The following is a 24341-nucleotide window of genomic DNA, read 5'->3' as shown; positions in this document are numbered from 1 at the left end:
AGGTAGACATTTTAAACCTCTTAAATCAGACTGTGTCTTTAATAGCTTGAGGGTTTTTTTTTTTTTTTAATTCAACGAGGCGATGTGGGGCCTCCTGGGCTATATCTTCTGAAACATCATGTAACCAAATAACTCACCACAAATAGGTTTCACATGTCATTCCGAGGCCTGTCCATGCATGTCCTCCTGCCTTGTTTTCAACTGTTGATAACTTCTGTCACATAACAACTTACATGTACAACCATCGGTGTTCTAACTGGGCTCCAGGTGTTTGATGGGCTCCCTTTAGTGTCTGATTTATGAGTTGGCTGTGTAGGGTGATGTCAATAAATTTACATGGTGTTGTTTTTACAGCCCATTGTCCTCCACCATAATTATATATTGGGTTTTTTCCAGGTGACCATCAAGTCATGATACACATGGAGGAAGATGAGTCTCGAGAACGTCTTTGTGTTTAAAGTCACGATTTAATCTTCATTCACACTCTAACATTTCATCTGTTTTTCAGGATGGATGTTCAAGAAAGTCTGACTACAGGTAAATATAATTCAAACATTTGAGTTGGATTGTCACTTTTTAAACGTCAATATAATTCTAGTAAGAATTAGACGACATTAAAAAAAAAAGTTTCGATACCTAGTCCCAAGTGCACAATTTTGGTTGAATTTCCATTTTTTATTGCCAAAAATGTACAAGCAAACTCCTGCACATTGTCTGAAATTGCACATAATACATTGGCAGCAATGTGTTTGTGCAATTTAGACAGTCACCACTTCTGCTGTCTGTTTGTTAGACATAAAAAATCATCACATCTTCAAGACACACGAGTGTGAATTTGAATGAGCCATTGCAGCTTTGTGTTCAAAATATTAGGGCTTCAACACTTGCCACCTGCCAGAGCCCATTTTTCTCCACATCCGAGTGAGCTGATGTGAAAACGCAGCAGGATATAATCAGGAGAATTCAGCTCAAGCCAATAGGAGGGGGGGAGTGACGTTTATATACTGTGACTGCTGCACCGTGCATATAGATTTTCAGGCAGATGTGAAAACAGCTTGTGACTGAAGGTCTTTAGTTTTTATTAAAGCTTCAATACTTTTTGATACAATGCATCATTAAGGATTCTCAGATTGTCTTATTTTAAAACAAGTGGCATCAAAAACTGTTGCAAATTCAGACAACCAAACATGGTAATAAGTTTGTTACTAACCCTCCCTTTTCCTTTCTTTTTCTCTTCATCTCTCTGTGCAGGAGAAGCCAAGACCACTCTTACTGACGACCACTGAAATCAACACTTCTTGTTTGCTTGAACCTGCATCAGCATTTTAACTTTTCCTAATGCAAACATCCATGTACATAACCAGGTAAAGCTGTGATTTAACAGAAACTGTAAGCGCTTTGTTCACCCTTAATCTACCTGTCTACTTAATCTCTAGGAGTAAAAGGGGTCCAGGTCAGGCTCTGTTGTCTTAAAGTAACCACATTGGGAACCGTTCCGACACCACGGAGTCTCTGATGTTGATTTATGGAGGACAAAAGTGTATAATGTGATGATTTAGCCCACGCAATAACTGTAGCTTTTGGCAGCTTATCAGCCTCCTTCTTACTCCCTCTTCACATTCCATGTCTTTAGTGAAGGGTTAGAATCATGAAATACTTTTAATTCGTGTGTGTGTGTGTGTGTGTGTGTGTGTGTGTGTGTGTGTGTGTGTGTATTTTAAGGAAATGCAACTATTTCCTGCCAACGTTTCTTTTATTCATATATGTTGTGCTAGGAGGGGTTAGAGGCATAAAAACAGGCGTGCTTGCTGTTGCCATGGTGCTTTCAGACACTCTCTGCCAGTCTGCGCGGGCGCAATCAGGAGAACAAAAAAGTTTGGGAATTTCATTCACTGTGTGAGAGTATGTAGTCATAAGACAAACATTTCAGGAATGCCAGACATCCATCAAACTGGTCGGAGGCAACAGAGCAGGCTGTGATAGGCCCTTTTTTTGAGGTTTGGTTTATTTAACTTTTTTCACAACCGAGTTCTCAGAGAAACCGCCTCACATGCCTTTAAAATCTTGAATTCTGATCAAGCCTGCGTGTCAAGCTCGAGCCTGTCAGACCAAATATTCTCTACTGTACTGAAGACAAGCCAAAAGTGGAAAACAAAACTCCTAATCAATCATAAATGTGAATGATTAACTGTTCTGTAACACACAGTTAATCATTGACCTGGTTGGAGAAAAAGCAGTTTATGAAGTTTATGAGTTTATGAAATCAACGACAAACGTCCTTACACTACTGTCAGTCATTCAGATTCTGTGTGTCGTGAAAATTAGGTTTATATACATGTATGTGTTTGTAAAATGAACTGTATACTCTTAATTATTTTTTTATCGTGTTTTTTAGCACTAGCACCTTGTACAAACTGTGAATTGTGATTGTATGGTAATAAAACAAAGTCTAAATAAAAAAAACATAAAACAGCCCTGTGATAAAGTTTCATGTTGTGTGTCATGAAGGATAGCTCTTGTTTAATGAAAATAAAAAATACATTCAGGCAAAAGTGGTGCAGCTGTCGATGTAGTTGTTGATGACGATGTATTAAAGGTCACACATTATCCAAAATACAATTAAACACTAATGTGTCTCTAGGCCGTCTACAAACCACCCCCCAGTTATGAGAAAAGTCCATCCTCTAAGTCTTTTGCCTGCTCCACTTTTCAGAAAATATGTGCATGAAAATGTGTGCTCAAACAGGCCATTTTGGAGATTTTCCCTTCATGACATCACAAAGGGCAGTAACCCCTCCCCCAGGTGGGTGCTTAAAGCTGTTTGTTTGCACTTACTGACGTCGTTTCGTCCCCTCTAGATCCTCACTTGTCTTGTTCTTACTCCCTGATGTTCGTCAGGGAGCCCCGTGTGAAAACATCTGCACACTCTCTGATATTCTACTTCGCACCGCTCCTCTCTCGGTTGGTGGCATGTTGTCTTGTTTTGGCCCGTTTCCATTTTCATCTTCTTCCCTTATATGTTCATCTGATGACAGAGCAACTTATCGCCACACAAGATCTGATTTATTCATGACCTGTCAAAGCATTCATCACACTTCCTCGTTCTCTTCACTTTCTTTAAAACCGACTCATAAGCGCACTAAAGCACCAAATGTTCATGTGATTGCAGCACTATTTGATCTCTCTGGTTATGGATGTCTCTTAAGCTGTTTTCACACAGGACAGCCTGCCAACTGAAATCCATCTGAGTTGCATTTTCAGTGAGTCCGACTCGATAATGCAGGATTTCCCAATCTTGGGGTACCACATGGAGTCCAAATGGGGTCCCCTGAAATTTCAAATTATTGACCAAAATAAAATATATAAATAATATGCCTTAATTAAGCTACAAGACGGTATCCAGTTCCTTGTAGCACATGCTAAAAACGATCCAGCATTGTAAAATACAAGCTCACCTGGCTGTACACATCAGACACTGAGAAACATAAAATCCCCCTTTGTGCACCAATCTCACCCCGGCCTGTCTGCCCCGGTCTCAAGCAAAAAGCTCTATGTGTTTTGGATGTCTGTGGTCCCCAGAGCTTTGTGAAGTCAAACTGAGCTCACAATCCATTAAAGGTTGGGAACCACGGCATATAATGACAGATTCTGCCTTTATATTAATGCTGTGGTTAATTGGACGTATTCAAAGTATCAATAAACGAGTAGACAAGAACACACTGCCACGAATAAAGCAGCTTCATGATGTGCACATGGATCCTTGGTTGTCACTGGCCGGGTAATATGAATAAATGTGAGCTAAGATGAGCTGGGATCTTTTTAACTAAAAATTCCAAAAAATCATGATATGGCTGAATTTGTTTGTTTTTCATATCAGCATTAAATACCTTCCTCATCATATCATATCAGTATCACTTTCCTCCAGATCAAACTTCAATAAGTCAAGATTCAATTCCAGTAAATCATTATAGACTGGAATGCTGCCATCAACTGGACAAACAGCAACACAACAGGTTGATGATCATAACAGAGCTCACTATATGATGCTGTTTTTTAGTAGAGCATTTTTTTATTTACTATTTGTTTTAAACAGACAAAAATCATTTCAATGGAAACCTGAGCTGTAGTTTCCACGTTTCAAGGACAATATGAGCATGTAAACAATAAGGTTCCTTTTCCAGTTTGCCATAATCCAAATAAATCACTTTGCTGTTGACTTAAATCATTCCCACAATGGTCAACAGAATACCAAGTTTAAAATCTGCTCTAGATATCTCCTGCAGTTACTGTTTCAGTTTGGTTTGTTGGTTCTGCCTGCATCTAAATCCAGCCTGCAGAACAAGTGAGATAAGCTCCTGTTTTGTGGTGAACAGAGAAAGAAGAATGCTTCCATAAATAGAACAGATCCAGATCAGCTCTGTTGAAATAAAGTCCACTTTCTGACAAAGAGTACTGCCGTGCAGACAACACAAGTTTTCAAAGTATTACTGCTCTGTTTGTCTCTGTCTGTCTTTTTCTTTCCATCTGTCTGTCTATCTCACTTTACAAGCCCAACACCATTGTGACAGATGGCCCCTCAACCAAGCAGAAACCTCTGGTGTCGAAAAATGTGGGAAAAAAAAGTGTCCACTAGAGGCTGGCTGCAGAAGCACCAGAAGTCACACACACACACCCATTTTAAAAACGCTACAGTATAAATAAACACGTTTTCAACCTGGTTTAAATAACTAAATAGGTCTGGTTAGCTCATGTCTCGATCGGCACACACTGTAAGAGGGGTGATTTTTTTTTAACAACTCAGCTGTTTTGATTTTATGAAGGATGAGCGTTATTCAAAATAAGGAGCGTAGCTGACCTAAATGACAAGCGGACACGGTGTAACAGTTTGTCAGGAGGCTTAAAATCCGCCTCAGCTCGTTAGGTTGAATGAAAGTTAGGCTGAGACGTGATTTCCAGCATGGAGACCGCCATCAGTGTTACTCCAGCGCCCCCTGCAGGAACAGATGGGTGAAATCACTCAGGCTTCGTATATTCATATTTACAGTGTACGAGTTCAACATGAGTCTGGTCCTTTTCGAGGTTTCTGTCTGTTTTCTTGCCACTATAAATTTGCTAAATGTTGCTTAGCGCTCCTACACGTTGCTTTGCAGGATGCACGCTGGAGCTGTTGAAGCCTTGCTCAAGGGCAGTACTCGGGTAGTGACCTGGCACCTCTCCAGCTTCCATATTTTGGTCTTCACCAGGACTTGAACCAGCAACCCTTCAGGTTCCCAAACCAAGTCTCCACAGACTGAGCTACTGCCGCCCCAAAGAGTTTTGGAGTGGCGGCTGCTGCGGGAGCCTCCCTCAGTAATTTTTTGACTTTTTTAAATTAATTTTTGTGACTCATAAAAATCCCATCACTTTGACTTTAAGGTGTTTTATGTGCTTTATTGGGTCCATTTGTAGGTTGTTGTTGTTGGCCCCTTAGGTCTTAGTTGACACAGCAGACAGCCAGCAGCCTCCTTCTGTCAATCTTTGATAGCTTTGATTTTGAGTTTAACCACAATGCATCCTTCTTGTCATGAATAAAGAAAGCTTTGAAGACCAAAGCTCTTCTTTTGTTTTGTTGCTGTTTTGTGCCCCATGTGGCCACTTGAAGAAGTGCAGTTGTTTTGCACTTCCTGTTAGCTTCACTGTTAGCTTGTTAGGTTACTGCTTGATATGTTGTCATAATTGTTTCAAAGAAAACCTGTAAAGCATGTGCATGTTTTCATGAAGTGCTTTTCTGTAAAACATGAAGTGTGCAATGCACGAGCATTCACACTAATACAAATATTTATAAAATACATAGATGATATTTATGTGTCCTCATGAGGCACATAGCTGGAATCAACAGGAGAGGAGTGAGAGCAGGTGAGGGCTAGAGTCTGTTGAAAGTATTTGAGGACACCTGGTGGACAGCTTGGGCATGGCAGGTTATGGGGAGGAGGAGGAGATTAATTAGGGCCCTAGGAGAAGGGAGCAGTCTGTTTTCAGAAAGGTGCTTGGAGCTCTGAAGAATATGCTTAAAATCACAGCAACGCTGTAATTCTATATCCTTTATTTTCCTCCTTTACAATGGAAGCCTCAGAGCTTCAGTTCAGACGATTACCAGAAGAGGGCAGCATTGGAGGACAGCATACACTCTCTTGCAGGAAGTGCAGATGGATGGATAGCACTTGTGCAGAATCTTCAAAGACACTTCTGGACCCTTAATTGACACAAAATATTTCCTTGGTAATAACAAAGTGTTTTTCCAGTCAATGCCAGTGTACAGATTATTCCAAACATAGATGCAGGTTTACTACAGGTGTCCCTCTTAAGTATTTCTCTTATACATTAGTTATTAGTTTTAACACTTAGAAAAGAATCAGAACAGATTTTGGCCCAAGGCCTCATTCAGATTGTCATATATTTTTTTTTTTTTCATGCTAAAATAGAAAATGTTCTGTACAATGTATGTTTTTTCTTTTTTTTTCGACTGCTTTTACTATTTTCCACATTTTTTGTCAACTATGAAAATAAACCTAGGCACAATTTTTGCAAACAAGCGGACTGTTGTTTCACCATTTAATAACCTGAGCTTAATACAGAATTTACAAAAAAATGAACCACATTATTTGTTGACAGGCTTGATTCTGAGAAAACAACTTAAAAATAAAGTAGAATGAAGAAATCTAAGTATTTGATTCCCTTTTAATAAAGGGTTTCTTTTGCTAGCCTTTTGATTGTGATCTACAAAGCCTTACTATTTTTTTTTTAAATAATGAGAAGACAATAGTCTTTCCCTGTAATTAGTTATTGTGTATTTACCTTATTCTTGGAAGATAAAGATAAAGATAAACTTTATTGATCCCCGTGGGGGAAATTTGTGCATTACAGCAGCTCCAGAAAACAAGGGACGGGAATATACTTATAAAAAATAAAAATAGAAGTTAAAAACAGATCAAACATATTTACATCATTTAAATAAAAAAATACAATAATGTAAAAAAAATACAATAATGTAAAAAAATAATGTAGTGCAGTGACCAATTTTAACAAACCCAATATGGTTTAGAAAAGTCACTTGAGGGATGAATGTGGAAGCTTTCTGACGCGTGCTTAGCTCGAAGAAATGAACACAGTCCATTGATGATTTGATTTGGATATTTCAATCCATTTCTTTTTAAACACTTCTTATCAAATAAAGGAAAATAAGACGAACCACTGTCTATAAATAAAACAAACAAATCCGCGTTGGATGCGTTTAACTCCGACAGGCTGACACGGTAAAAAAAAACTGTTTGCCTCCATTCAATCACCTGTCCCACCTCACCTGGAGCCTTGCCTTAACCACAGCATCCGCCCAGGCTACACATAGTGCCCAGTAGAGGGCCAACACACACAAGCACAAGGAAAATAGCATCACACAAAACAAACACCTAATTTGGCTCCAACAAGTAGCATGAGTGCAAGATCATTTATTGTGATTGGTTGTACATTGTCGAAGGTCTATGATGCTCCAACCTTATCTGGCCAATTTTACCTGACTTCACCCTATATGATGAAACAGCACATCTTCTCCTTTTCAGATTACACTAAGCTGCTGTCGCCTTTTCTCCCTGCTCCTCTAGAAGTGGACTTTCTCCCGCAGAGCTCGAAAAAACTGCCAAATGCTTTATTGACTGCAGTCAAACCAGCCGCTCCTCGAGTTTACATGGTGAAGTGAGCCGCCCCTAAATTTGAAGTGCCCACGTATTCTGATCTTTACTCACTTCACCATGTAAACTCGAGGAGCGGATGGCTTGACCGCAGTCAATAAAGCATTTGGCAGTTTTTAGAGAACGATCTAATTACTGCCTTCTTATGCAAGTACACAAAACACCAATGTGGTCAATTTTGTCCTGCAACCCTAGTGGTGCCAATACATTTATGGACTAAATGGTAGGCTGCTGGCATGTTCCACCACTAGTGGATTGTTTTTAATTCTGCCAAATGTGCTTTCCTTCATCATTCAGCATTCATTTTGCCACTTGTTAAACTCTAATAGTAGAGGAACAAACCCCCCAAAAAGGCTTTAGTTTTCGAGATACCCCTACCCGAGGTAGAACAAAGCACGACCATATTTTTTCATAACTTGAACATGTATAGTTTATGAAACGGATTGTTGTATAAAAATATTTTACTGCAAAATAACTTTTTTTGGATGTTTTATGCATCTTACCAAAAAACGAAAACAGGTCAAATTAGGGCTTCTCCAAAAGGGACAGCTCTAGCCTTATCACATGTATCTCTGGGAATCAGAATCAGAATTTCACCAAATATGGACAGGATGTTCACAGATAGTTATTAGTTACAATTATGCAAAGTTTTTATCAATACTATTTTCATTTTTTGAATTTTTCACACTTAAACACACATGTAGTTTAGGCGGAAATTGAAAATTGAAACAAAAATTCAAAAGGTATGTATATCAAAGTCTGTCATTTTTTAAGTAAGGACACCAAACATTAAAATATGTCATTTTTATCTTCTTTAGACTGTTATCTCAACATAAAAGCAAGTTATGTGACTTCTCACTTGACCCTATGCTGTCACCAGCCCCAAACAGGAATCTAGTGCAGCCAGGATTTCAGGGCGACCTGGTACAATGGGGCCCTATGAATGTGTATGTGGGAGGAGGTGGCCACAAACAATAGATTAAGACTCAACAACAAGACACAATATAATTGTATTCTGTAAGATATATATATAATTAAACATTTTATAGTTATTTCTAATACATTTTGTCTCATATTTTCTATCTTGATGATTTATATGATGACACTCAACCCGCTGCTTTCAACAATATTATCACCTATGACATTGTTTCTATTTCATTCTAAAAAATTAAAGCATTGTCTTGACATCAGTTGTGAAATATTAATGATCTAAAAAACAGTATTGATATATATAACCCTGAGTTCTTAGAAATTAAACATACTTCATATAGTCTATTTGTATATCGGCCATACAGCCTGTTGTAGTTTTTTTTAATGTATTTCAGTCATATAAAGATGGTGTGTAGTCACCATATCTCCTGCTTTTTAAGAAGAACCCTAGTTACTCCAGAGGATACACTGGATGAAGGGATTGTTTTTATAATACCCTAAGTATGATAAAGTGTTAAAAAAAAAAAGCTACAATAGCTATTTTTGTTGAATGATTTATCAGGCAACCAATGGAGCTGGGATACAAAACAATTCTTATGATGGCGTAAATGTGTGTAAGGTAAATTAGGATAACAATCATGCAGACATGTTTATAAAAAACGTCTTTATACACTTATTTTACCTCATTATATATAATGACATTTGAGTTTTAAATGCTAATTACAAAGGATGATTTCCACTTCAGACAATATGGCTGTGAACCTGAGAGCTTAACACCGTACAACTAAAAACCTTTGTGTCACACTAAACATCCCCTGGAGACAAAGTTTGACCTCTTATCTCTTCGCTGATCTTGTCCTGTGCTTGTGTAAGTTGTGTTTACTGATGAAAAATCTCCTTCTGCCAAGTTTGAACCGTCAAATATATCCCTAACTCTGAATCTTGGCTGTAGAAAATGACAGCAACCCGCTGAAAGCAGTAACGAATAAGAATAACTTCACAGAAGAAAATATATTCTATCTTAAGGTCTTGTTTGTTTTTGTAAACCATTTCACGATATCAGTATAAGTTTAAGTGAGCTCCATAACCAACAAAAACAATCCTCCCAGGAGCTTTAAAAAAAAAACAGCTGCTGCAGAAAATAACCATCAACAAAGTCAACCAACCAAACAAAGATAACATAACCAAATCAAGACATCATAACCAAATCAAGACACCACAACCAAATCAAGACATAATAACCAAATCAAGACAACACAACCAAATCAAGACAACACAACCAAATCAAGACATAATAACCAAATCAAGACAACACAACCAAATCAAGACACCACAACCAAATCAAGACATCATAACTAAATCAAGACAACACAACCAAATCAAGACAACACAACAAAATCAAGACAACACAACCAAATCAAGACATCATAACTAAATCAAGACAACACAACCAAATCAAGACAACACAACCAAAGACAACACAACCAAATCAAGGCACCACAACCAAATCAAGACACCACAACCAAATCAAGACACCACAACCAAATCAAGACACCACAACCAAAGACAACACAACCAAATCAAGACACCACAACGAAAGACAACACAACCAAATCAAGACAACAAAACCAAATCAGGACAACATAACCAAATCAAGACAACACAACCAAAGACAACACAACCAAATCAAGACAACACAACCAAATCAAGACAACACAACCAAATCAAGACAACAAAACCAAAGACAACACAACCAAATCAAGACACCACAACCAAATCAAGACAACACAACCAAATCAAGACATCATAACTAAATCAAGACAACACAACCAAAGACAACACAACCAAATCAAGACAACACAACACAACCAAAGACAACACAACCAAATCAAGACACCACAACCAAAGACAACACAACCAAAGACAACACAACCAAATCAAGACATCATAACTAAATCAAGACACCACAACCAAATCAAGACATCATAACTAAATCAAGACAACACAACCAAAGACAACACAACCAAATCAAGACAACACAACACAACCAAAGACAACACAACCAAATCAAGACACCACAACCAAAGACAACACAACCAAAGACAACACAACCAAATCAAGACACCACAACCAAAGACAACACAACCAAAGACAACACAACCAAATCAAGACACCACAACCAAAGACAACACAACCAAAGACAACACAACCAAAGATAACACAACCAAATCAAGACACCACAACCAAATCAAGACTACACAACCAAATCAAGACAACACAACCAAAGACAACACAACCAAATCAAGACACCACAACCAAAGACAACACAACCAAAGACAACACAACCAAAGACAACACAACCAAATCAAGACACCACAACCAAAGACAACACAACCAAAGACAACACAACCAAAGACAACACAACCAAATCAAGACACCATAACCAAATCAAGACACCACAACCAAATCAAGACACCACAACCAAATCAAGACAACACAACCAAATCAAGACAACACAACCAAATCAAGACAACACAACCAAAGACAACACAACCAAATCAAGACACCACAACCAAATCAAGACAACACAACCAAATCAAGACATCATAACTAAATCAAGACAACACAACCAAAGACAACACAACCAAATCAAGACAACACAACACAACCAAAGACAACACAACCAAATCAAGACACCACAACCAAAGACAACACAACCAAAGACAACACAACCAAATCAAGACATCATAACTAAATCAAGACACCACAACCAAATCAAGACATCATAACTAAATCAAGACAACACAACCAAAGACAACACAACCAAATCAAGACAACACAACACAACCAAAGACAACACAACCAAATCAAGACACCACAACCAAAGACAACACAACCAAATCAAGACACCACAACCAAAGACAACACAACCAAAGACAACACAACCAAATCAAGACACCACAACCAAAGACAACACAACCAAAGACAACACAACCAAAGATAACACAACCAAATCAAGACACCACAACCAAATCAAGACAACACAACCAAATCAAGACAACACAACCAAAGACAACACAACCAAATCAAGACACCACAACCAAAGACAACACAACCAAAGACAACACAACCAAAGACAACACAACCAAATCAAGACACCACAACCAAAGACAACACAACCAAAGACAAAACAACCAAATCAAGACAACATAACCAAATCAAGACAACACAACCAAAGACAACACAACCAAAGACAACACAACCAAATCAAGACAACATAACCAAATCAAGACACCACAACCAAAGACAACACAAACAAAGACAACACAACCAAAGACAACACAACCAAATCAAGACAACACAACCAAAGACAACACAACCAAATCAAGACACCACAACCAAATCAAGACAACACAACCAAATAAGGACAACGAAACCAAATCAAGACATCATAACTAAATCAAGACACCACAACCAAATCAAGACATCATAACTAAATCAAGACACCACAACCAAATCAAGACAACACAACAAAAGATAACACAACCAAATCAAGACAACACAACCAAAGACAACACAACCAAATCAAGACACCACAACCAAATCAAGACAACACAACCAAATCAGGACAACGTAACCAAATCAAGACATCATAACTAAATCAAGACACCACAACCAAATCAAGACATCATAACTAAATCAAGACAACACAACCAAAGACAACACAACCAAATCAAGACAACACAACACAACCAAAGACAACACAACCAAATCAAGACACCACAACCAAAGACAACACAACCAAAGACAACACAACCAAATCAAGACAACACAAGACAACCAAAGACAACACAACCAAATCAAGACACCACAACCAAAGACAACACAACCAAAGACAACACAACCAAATCAAGACACCACAACCAAAGACAACACAACCAAAGACAACACAACCAAAGACAACACAACCAAATCAAGACACCACAACCAAAGACAACACAACCAAAGACAACACAACCAAAGACAACACAACCAAATCAAGACACCATAACCAAATCAAGACACCACAACCAAATCAAGACACCATAACCAAATCAAGACAACACAACCAAATCAAGACAACACAACCAAATCAAGACAACACAACCAAAGACAACACAACCAAATCAAGACAACACAACACAACCAAAGACAACACAACCAAATCAAGACACCACAACCAAAGACAACACAACCAAAGACAACACAACCAAATCAAGACATCATAACTAAATCAAGACACCACAACCAAATCAAGACATCACAACCAAATCAAGACACCACAACCAAATCAAGACAACACAACCAAAGATAACACAACCAAATCAAGACAACACAACCAAAGACAACACAACTAAATCAAGACACCACAACCAAATCAAGACAACACAACCAAATCAGGACAACGTAACCAAATCAAGACAGTATAACTAAATCAAGACACCACAACCAAATCAAGACATCATAACTAAATCAAGACAACACAACCAAAGACAACACAACCAAATCAAGACAACACAACACAACCAAAGACAACACAACCAAATCAAGACACCACAACCAAAGACAACACAACCAAAGACAACACAACCAAATCAAGACACCACAACCAAAGACAACACAACCAAAGACAACACAACCAAATCAAGACACCACAAGACAACCAAAGACAACACAACCAAATCAAGACACCACAACCAAAGACAACACAACCAAAGACAACACAAACAAATAAAGACACCACAACCAAAGACAACACAACCAAAGACAACACAACCAAAGATAACACAACCAAATCAAGACACCACAACCAAATCAAGGCACCACAACCAAATCAAGACAACACAACCAAATCAAGACACCACAACCAAATCAAGACAACACAACCAAATCAAGACACCACAACCAAATCAAGACAACACAACCAAATCAAGACACCACAACCAAATCAAGACACCACAACCAAATCAAGACACCACAACCAAATCAAGACACCACAACCAAAGACAACACAAACAAATCAAGACACCACAACGAAAGACAACACAACCAAATCAAGACAACACAACCAAATCAGGACAACATAACCAAATCAAGACAACACAACCAAAGACAACAAAACCAAATCAAGACAACACAACCAAATCAGGACAACATAACCAAATCAAGACAACACAACCAAATCAAGACATCACAACCAAAGACAACACAACCAAAGACAACACAACCAAAGACAACACAACCAAATCAAGACACCACAACCAAAGATAACACAACCAAAGACAACACAACCAAAGACAACACAACCAAATCAAGACAACATAACCAAATCAAGACAACACAACCAAAGACAACACAACCAAAGACAACACAACCAAATCAAGACATCATAACTAAATCAAGACAACACAACCAAAGACAACACAACCAAATCAAGACAACACAACACAACCAAAGACAACACAACCAAATCAAGACACCACAACCAAAGACAACACAACCAAAGACAACACAACCAAATCAAGACATCATAACTAAATCAAGACACCACAACCAAATCAAGACATCATAACTAAATCAAGACAACACAACCAAAGACAACACAACCAAATCAAGACAACACAACACAACCAAAGACAACACAACCAAATCAAGACACCACAACCAAAGACAACACAACCAAATCAAGACACCACAACCAAAGACAACACAACCAAAGACAACACAACCAAATCAAGACACCACAACCAAAGACAACACAACCAAAGACAACACAACCAAAGATAACACAACCAAATCAAGACACCACAACCAAATCAAGACAACACAACCAAATCAAGACAACACAACCAAAGACAACACAACCAAATCAAGACACCACAACCAAAGACAACACAACCAAAGACAACACAACCAAAGACAACACAACCAAATCAAGACACCACAACCAAAGACAACACAACCAAAGACAAAACAACCAAATCAAGACAACATAACCAAATCAAGACAACACAACCAAAGACAACACAACCAAAGACAACACAACCAAATCAAGACAACATAACCAAATCAAGACACCACAACCAAAGACAACACAAACAAAGACAACACAACCAAAGACAACACAACCAAATCAAGACAACACAACCAAAGACAACACAACCAAATCAAGACACCACAACCAAATCAAGACAACACAACCAAATAAGGACAACGTAACCAAATCAAGACATCATAACTAAATCAAGACACCACAACCAAATCAAGACATCATAACTAAATCAAGACACCACAACCAAATCAAGACAACACAACAAAAGATAACACAACCAAATCAAGACAACACAACCAAAGACAACACAACCAAATCAAGACACCACAACCAAATCAAGACAACACAACCAAATCAGGACAACGTAACCAAATCAAGACATCATAACTAAATCAAGACACCACAACCAAATCAAGACATCATAACTAAATCAAGACAACACAACCAAAGACAACACAACCAAATCAAGACAACACAACACAACCAAAGACAACACAACCAAATCAAGACACCACAACCAAAGACAACACAACCAAAGACAACACAACCAAATCAAGACAACACAAGACAACCAAAGACAACACAACCAAATCAAGACACCACAACCAAAGACAACACAACCAAAGACAACACAACCAAATCAAGACACCACAACCAAAGACAACACAACCAAAGACAACACAACCAAAGACAACACAACCAAAGATAACACAACCAAATCAAGACACCACAACCAAATCAAGGCACCACAACCAAATCAAGACAACACAACCAAATCAAGACACCACAACCAAATCAAGACACCACAACCAAATCAAGACACCACAACCAAAGACAACACAAACAAATCAAGACACCACAACGATAGACAACACAACCAAATCAAGACAACACAACCAAATCAGGATAACATAACCAAATCAAGACAACACAACCAAAGACAACACAACCAAATCAAGACACCACAACCAAATCAAGACAACACAACCAAATCAAGACACCATAACCAAATCAAGACACCACAACCAAATCAAGACACCACAACCAAATCAAGACAACACAACCAAATCAAGACATCATAACTAAATCAAGACACCATAACCAAATCAAGACACCACAACCAAATCAAGACACCACAACCAAATCAAGACAACACAACCAAATCAAGACATCATAACTAAATCAAGACACCACAACCAAATCAAGACAACACAACCAAAGACAACACAACCAAATCAAGACAACACAACCAAAGACAACACAACCAAATCAAGACACCCCAACCAAATCAAGACAACACAACCAAATCAGGACAACGTAACCAAATCAAGACATCATAACTAAATCAAGACACCACAACCAAATCAAGACATCATAACTAAATCAAGACAACACAACCAAAGACAACACAACCAAATCAAGACAACACAACACAACCAAAGACAACACAACCAAATCAAGACACCACAACCAAAGACAACACAACCAAAGACAACACAACCAAATCAAGACAACACAACACAACCAAAGACAACACAACCAAATCAAGACACCACAACCAAAGACAACACAACCAAAGACAACACAACCAAATCAAGACACCACAACCAAAGACAACACAACCAAAGATAACACAACCAAATCAATACACCACAACCAAATCAAGACAACACAACCAAATCAAGACAACACAACCAAAGACAACACAACCAAATCAAGACACCACAACCAAAGACAACACAACCAAAGACAACACAACCAAAGACAACACAACCAAATCAAGACACCACAACCAAAGACAACACAACCAAAGACAACACAACCAAAGACAACACAACCAAATCAAGACAACATAACCAAATCAAGACAACACAACCAAAGACAACACAACCAAAGACAACACAACCAAATCAAGACAACATAACCAAATCAAGACACCACAACCAAAGACAACACAACCAAAGACAACACAACCAAAGACAACACAACCAAATCAAGACAACACAACCAAATCAAGACAACACAACCAAAGACAACACAACCAAAGACAACACAACCAAATCAAGACAACATAACCAAATCAAGACAACACAACCAAAGACAACACAACCAAAGACAACACAACCAAATCAAGACAACATAACCAAATCAAGACACCACAACCAAAGACAACACAACCAAAGACAACACAACCAAAGACAACACAACCAAAGACAACACAACCAAATCAAGACAACACAACCAAATCAGGACAACATAACCAAATCAAGACAACACAACCAAATCAAGACACCACAACCAAATCAAGACACCACAACCAAATCAAGACACCACAACCAAATCAAGACAACACAACCAAAGATAACACAACCAAATCAAGACAACACAACCAAAGACAACACAACTAAATCAAGACACCACAACCAAATCAAGACAACACAACCAAATCAGGACAACGTAACCAAATCAAGACAGTATAACTAAATCAAGACACCACAACCAAATCAAGACATCATAACTAAATCAAGACAACACAACCAAAGACAACACAACCAAATCAAGACAACACAACACAACCAAAGCCAACACAACCAAATCAAGACACCACAACCAAAGACAACACAACCAAAGACAACACAACCAAATCAAGACACCACAACCAAAGACAACACAACCAAAGACAACACAACCAAATCAAGACACCACAAGACAACCAAAGACAACACAACCAAATCAAGACACCACAACCAAAGACAACACAACCAAAGACAACACAAACAAATAAAGACACCACAACCAAAGACAACACAACCAAAGACAACACAACCAAAGATAACACAACCAAATCAAGACACCACAACCAAATCAAGGCACCACAACCAAATCAAGACAACACAACCAAATCAAGACACCACAACCAAATCAAGACAACACAACCAAATCAAGACACCACAACCAAATCAAGACAACACAACCAAATCAAGACACCACAACCAAATCAAGACACCACAACCAAATCAAGACACCACAACCAAATCAAGACACCACAACCAAAGACAACACAAACAAATCAAGACACCACAACGAAAGACAACACAACCAAATCAAGACAACACAACCAAATCAGGACAACATAACCAAATCAAGACAACACAACCAAATCAAGACATCACAACCAAAGACAACACAACCAAAGACAACACAACCAAATCAAGACACCACAACCAAAGATAACACAACCAAAGACAACACAACCAAAGACAACACAACCAAATCAAGACAACATAACCAAATCAAGACAACACAACCAAAGACAACACAACCAAAGACAACACAACCAAATCAAGACAACATAACCAAATCAAGACACCACAACCAAAGACAACACAACCAAAGACAACACAACCAAAGACAACACAACCAAATCAAGACAACACAACCAAAGACAACACAACCACATCAAGGCAACACAACCAAATCAGGACAACATAACCAAATCAAGACAACACAACCAAATCAAGACACCACAACCAAATCAAGACAACACAACCAAATCAAGACATCATAACTAAATCAAGACACCACAACCAAATCAAGACAACACAACCAAAGATAACACAACCAAATCAAGACAACACAACCAAAGACAACACAACTAAATCAAGACACCACAACCAAATCAAGACAACACAACCAAATCAGGACAACGTAACCAAATCAAGACATTATAACTAAATCAAGACACCACAACCAAATCAAGACATCATAACTAAATCAAGACAACACAACCAAAGACAACACAACCAAATCAAGACACCACAACCAAAGACAACACAACCAAAGACAACACAACCAAATCAAGACACCACAACCAAAGACAACACAACCAAAGATAACACAACCAAATCAATACACCACAACCAAATCAAGACAACACAACCAAATCAAGACAACACAACCAAAGACAACACAACCAAATCAAGACACCACAACCAAAGACAACACAACCAAAGACAACACAACCAAAGACAACACAACCAAATCAAGACACCACAACCAAAGACAACACAACCAAAGACAACACAACCAAAGACAACACAACCAAATCAAGACAACATAACCAAATCAAGACAACACAACCAAAGACAACACAACCAAAGACAACACAACCAAATCAAGACAACATAACCAAATCAAGACACCACAACCAAAGACAACACAACCAAAGACAACACAACCAAAGACAACACAACCAAATCAAGACAACACAACCAAATCAAGACAACACAACCAAAGACAACACAACCAAAGACAACACAACCAAATCAAGACAACATAACCAAATCAAGACAACACAACCAAAGACAACACAACCAAAGACAACACAACCAAATCAAGACAACATAACCAAATCAAGACACCACAACCAAAGACAACACAACCAAAGACAACACAACCAAAGACAACACAACCAAAGACAACACAACCAAATCAAGACAACACAACCAAATCAGGACAACATAACCAAATCAAGACAACACAACCAAATCAAGACACCACAACCAAATCAAGACACCACAACCAAATCAAGACACCACAACCAAATCAAGACAACACAACCAAAGATAACACAACCAAATCAAGACAACACAACCAAAGACAACACAACTAAATCAAGACACCACAACCAAATCAAGACAACACAACCAAATCAGGACAACGTAACCAAATCAAGACAGTATAACTAAATCAAGACACCACAACCAAATCAAGACATCATAACTAAATCAAGACAACACAACCAAAGACAACACAACCAAATCAAGACAACACAACACAACCAAAGACAACACAACCAAATCAAGACACCACAACCAAAGACAACACAACCAAAGACAACACAACCAAATCAAGACACCACAACCAAAGACAACACAACCAAAGACAACACAACCAAATCAAGACACCACAAGACAACCAAAGACAACACAACCAAATCAAGACACCACAACCAAAGACAACACAACCAAGGACAACACAAACAAATAAAGACACCACAACCAAAGACAACACAACCAAAGACAACACAACCAAAGATAACACAACCAAATCAAGACACCACAACCAAATCAAGGCACCACAACCAAATCAAGACAACACAACCAAATCAAGACACCACAACCAAATCAAGACAACACAACCAAATCAAGACACCACAACCAAATCAAGACAACACAACCAAATCAAGACACCACAACCAAATCAAGACACCACAACCAAATCAAGACACCACAACTAAATCAAGACACCACAACCAAAGACAACACAAACAAATCAAGACACCACAACGAAAGACAACACAACCAAATCAAGACAACACAACCAAATCAGGACAACATAACCAAATCAAGACAACACAACCAAAGACAACAAAACCAAATCAAGACAACACAACCAAATCAGGACAACATAACCAAATCAAGACAACACAACCAAATCAAGACATCACAACCAAAGACAACACAACCAAAGACAACACAACCAAAGACAACACAACCAAATCAAGACACCACAACCAAAGATAACACAACCAAAGACAACACAACCAAAGACAACACAACCAAATCAAGACAACATAACCAAATCAAGACAACACAACCAAAGACAACACAACCAAAGACAACACAACCAAATCAAGACAACATAACCAAATCAAGACACCACAACCAAAGACAACACAACCAAAGACAACACAACCAAAGACAACACAACCAAATCAAGACAACACAACCAAAGACAACACAACCACATCAAGGCAACACAACCAAATCAGGACAACATAACCAAATCAAGACAACACAACCAAATCAAGACACCACAACCAAATCAAGACAACACAACCAAATCAAGACATCATAACTAAATCAAGACACCACAACCAAATCAAGACAACACAACCAAAGATAACACAACCAAATCAAGACAACACAACCAAAGACAACACAACTAAATCAAGACACCACAACCAAATCAAGACAACACAACCAAATCAGGACAACGTAACCAAATCAAGACATTATAACTAAATCAAGACACCACAACCAAATCAAGACATCATAACTAAATCAAGACAACACAACCAAAGACAACACAACCAAATCAAGACAACACAACACAACCAAAGACAACACAACCAAATCAAGACACCACAACCAAAGACAACACAACCAAAGACAACACAACCAATTCAAGACACCACAAGACAACGAAAGACAACACAACCAAATCAAGACACCACAACCAAAGACAACACAACCAAAGACAACACAACCAAATAAAGACACCACAACCAAAGACAACACAACCAAAGACAACACAAACAAATCAAGACACCACAACGAAAGACAACACAACCAAATCAAGACAACACAACCAAATCAGGACAACATAACCAAATCAAGACAACACAACCAAAGACAACAAAACCAAATCAAGACAACACAACCAAATCAGGACAACATAACCAAATCAAGACAACACAACCAAATCAAGACATCACAACCAAAGACAACACAACCAAAGACAACACAACCAAAGACAACACAACCAAATCAAGACACCACAACCAAAGATAACACAACCAAAGACAACACAACCAAAGACAACACAACCAAATCAAGACAACATAACCAAATCAAGACAACACAACGAAAGACAACACAACCAAAGACAACACAACCAAATCAAGACAACATAACCAAATCAAGACACCACAACCAAAGACAACACAACCAAAGACAACACAACCAAATCAAGACATCATAACTAAATCAAGACACCACAACCAAATCAAGACATCATAACTAAATCAAGACAACACAACCAAAGACAACACAACCAAATCAAGACAACACAACACAACCAAAGACAACACAACCAAATCAAGACACCACAACCAAAGACAACACAACCAAAGACAACACAACCAAATCAAGACACCACAACCAAAGACAACACAACCAAAGACAACACAACCAAATCAAGACACCACAACCAAAGACAACACAACCAAAGACAACACAACCAAAGATAACACAACCAAATCAAGACACCACAACCAAATCAAGACAACACAACCAAATCAAGACAACACAACCAAAGACAACACAACCAAATCAAGACACCACAACCAAAGACAACACAACCAAAGACAACACAACCAAAGACAACACAACCAAATCAAGACACCACAACCAAAGACAACACAACCAAAGACAACACAACCAAAGACAACACAACCAAATCAAGACACCACAACCAAATCAAGACACCACAACCAAATCAAGACAACACAACCAAATCAAGACAACACAACCAAATCAAGACAACACAACCAAAGACAACACAACCAAATCAAGACACCACAACCAAATCAAGACAACACAACCAAATCAAGACATCATAACTAAATCAAGACAACACAACCAAAGACAACACAACCAAATCAAGACAACACAACACAACCAAAGACAACACAACCAAATCAAGACACCACAACCAAAGACAACACAACCAAATCAAGACATCATAACTAAATCAAGACACCACAACCAAATCAAGACATCATAACTAAATCAAGACAACACAACCAAAGACAACACAACCAAATCAAGACAACACAACACAACCAAAGACAACACAACCAAATCAAGACACCACAACCAAAGACAACACAACCAAATCAAGACACCACAACCAAAGACAACACAACCAAAGACAACACAACCAAATCAAGACACCACAACCAAAGACAACACAACCAAAGACAACACAACCAAAGATAACACAACCAAATCAAGACACCACAACCAAATCAAGACAACACAACCAAATCAAGACAACACAACCAAAGACAACACAACCAAATCAAGACACCACAACCAAAGACAACACAACCAAAGACAACACAACCAAAGACAACACAACCAAATCAAGACACCACAACCAAAGACAACACAACCAAAGACAACACAACCAAATCAAGACAACATAACCAAATCAAGACACCACAACCAAAGACAACACAAACAAAGACAACACAACCAAAGACAACACAACCAAATCAAGACAACACAACCAAAGACAACACAACCAAATCAAGACACCACAACCAAATCAAGACAACACAACCAAATAAGGACAACGTAACCAAATCAAGACATCATAACTAAATCAAGACACCACAACCAAATCAAGACATCATAACTAAATCAAGACACCACAACCAAATCAAGACAACACAACAAAAGATAACACAACCAAATCAAGACAACACAACCAAAGACAACACAACCAAATCAAGACACCACAACCAAATCAAGACAACACAACCAAATCAGGACAACGTAACCAAATCAAGACATCATAACTAAATCAAGACACCAAAACCAAATCAAGACATCATAACTAAATCAAGACAACACAACCAAAGACAACACAACCAAATCAAGACACCACAACCAAAGACAACACAACCAAAGACAACACAACCAAAGACAACACAACCAAAGATAACACAACCAAATCAAGACACCACAACCAAATCAAGGCACCACAACCAAATCAAGACAACACAACCAAATCAGGATAACATAACCAAATCAAGACAACACAACCAAAGACAACACAACCAAATCAAGACACCACAACCAAATCAAGACAACACAACCAAATCAAGACACCATAACCAAATCAAGACACCACAACCAAATCAAGACACCACAACCAAATCAAGACAACACAACCAAATCAAGACATCATAACTAAATCAAGACACCATAACCAAATCAAGACACCACAACCAAATCAAGACACCACAACCAAATCAAGACAACACAACCAAATCAAGACATCATAACTAAATCAAGACACCACAACCAAATCAAGACAACACAACCAAAGACAACACAACCAAATCAAGACAACACAACCAAAGACAACACAACCAAATCAAGACACCCCAACCAAATCAAGACAACACAACCAAATCAGGACAACGTAACCAAATCAAGACATCATAACTAAATCAAGACACCACAACCAAATCAAGACATCATAACTAAATCAAGACAACACAACCAAAGACAACACAACCAAATCAAGACAACACAACACAACCAAAGACAACACAACCAAATCAAGACACCACAACCAAAGACAACACAACCAAAGACAACACAACCAAATCAAGACAACACAACACAACCAAAGACAACACAACCAAATCAAGACACCACAACCAAAGACAACACAACCAAAGACAACACAACCAAATCAAGACACCACAACCAAAGACAACACAACCAAAGATAACACAACCAAATCAATACACCACAACCAAATCAAGACAACACAACCAAATCAAGACAACACAACCAAAGACAACACAACCAAATCAAGACACCACAACCAAAGACAACACAACCAAAGACAACACAACCAAAGACAACACAACCAAATCAAGACACCACAACCAAAGACAACACAACCAAAGACAACACAACCAAATCAAGACAACATAACCAAATCAAGACAAC

At 38.2% G+C, this 24341-nt stretch overlaps 1 protein-coding gene across 3 annotated transcripts in view; it reads left to right on the top strand.

Moving 5' to 3' along the window:
• LOC136180338 (titin-like) overlaps nt 1–24341 on the top strand; it is a 47099-nt gene that overhangs the window by 5519 nt on the left and 17239 nt on the right. For 2 of the 3 annotated variants that reach the window (XR_010667011.1, XM_065959342.1), the window contains exons 3-4: nt 509–537; nt 1252–2474. Coding sequence is in view for 1 of the 3 variants with exons in the window: in XM_065959342.1 (XP_065815414.1) it covers nt 509–531 (23 nt within the window). In the remaining 2 variants the exon portion in view is untranslated. Of the gene's footprint in view, nt 1–508; nt 538–1251; nt 2475–24341 lie in introns of those variants that run through there. The other variant, XR_010667010.1, reaches the window with a different exon arrangement.

This window comes from Labrus bergylta, chromosome 1 (genome assembly GCF_963930695.1).
Source record: "Labrus bergylta chromosome 1, fLabBer1.1, whole genome shotgun sequence".
In the NCBI taxonomy this organism is placed as follows: Eukaryota; Metazoa; Chordata; class Actinopteri; order Labriformes; family Labridae; genus Labrus; species Labrus bergylta.
This window is presented reverse-complemented; position numbering and strand designations above follow the sequence as displayed.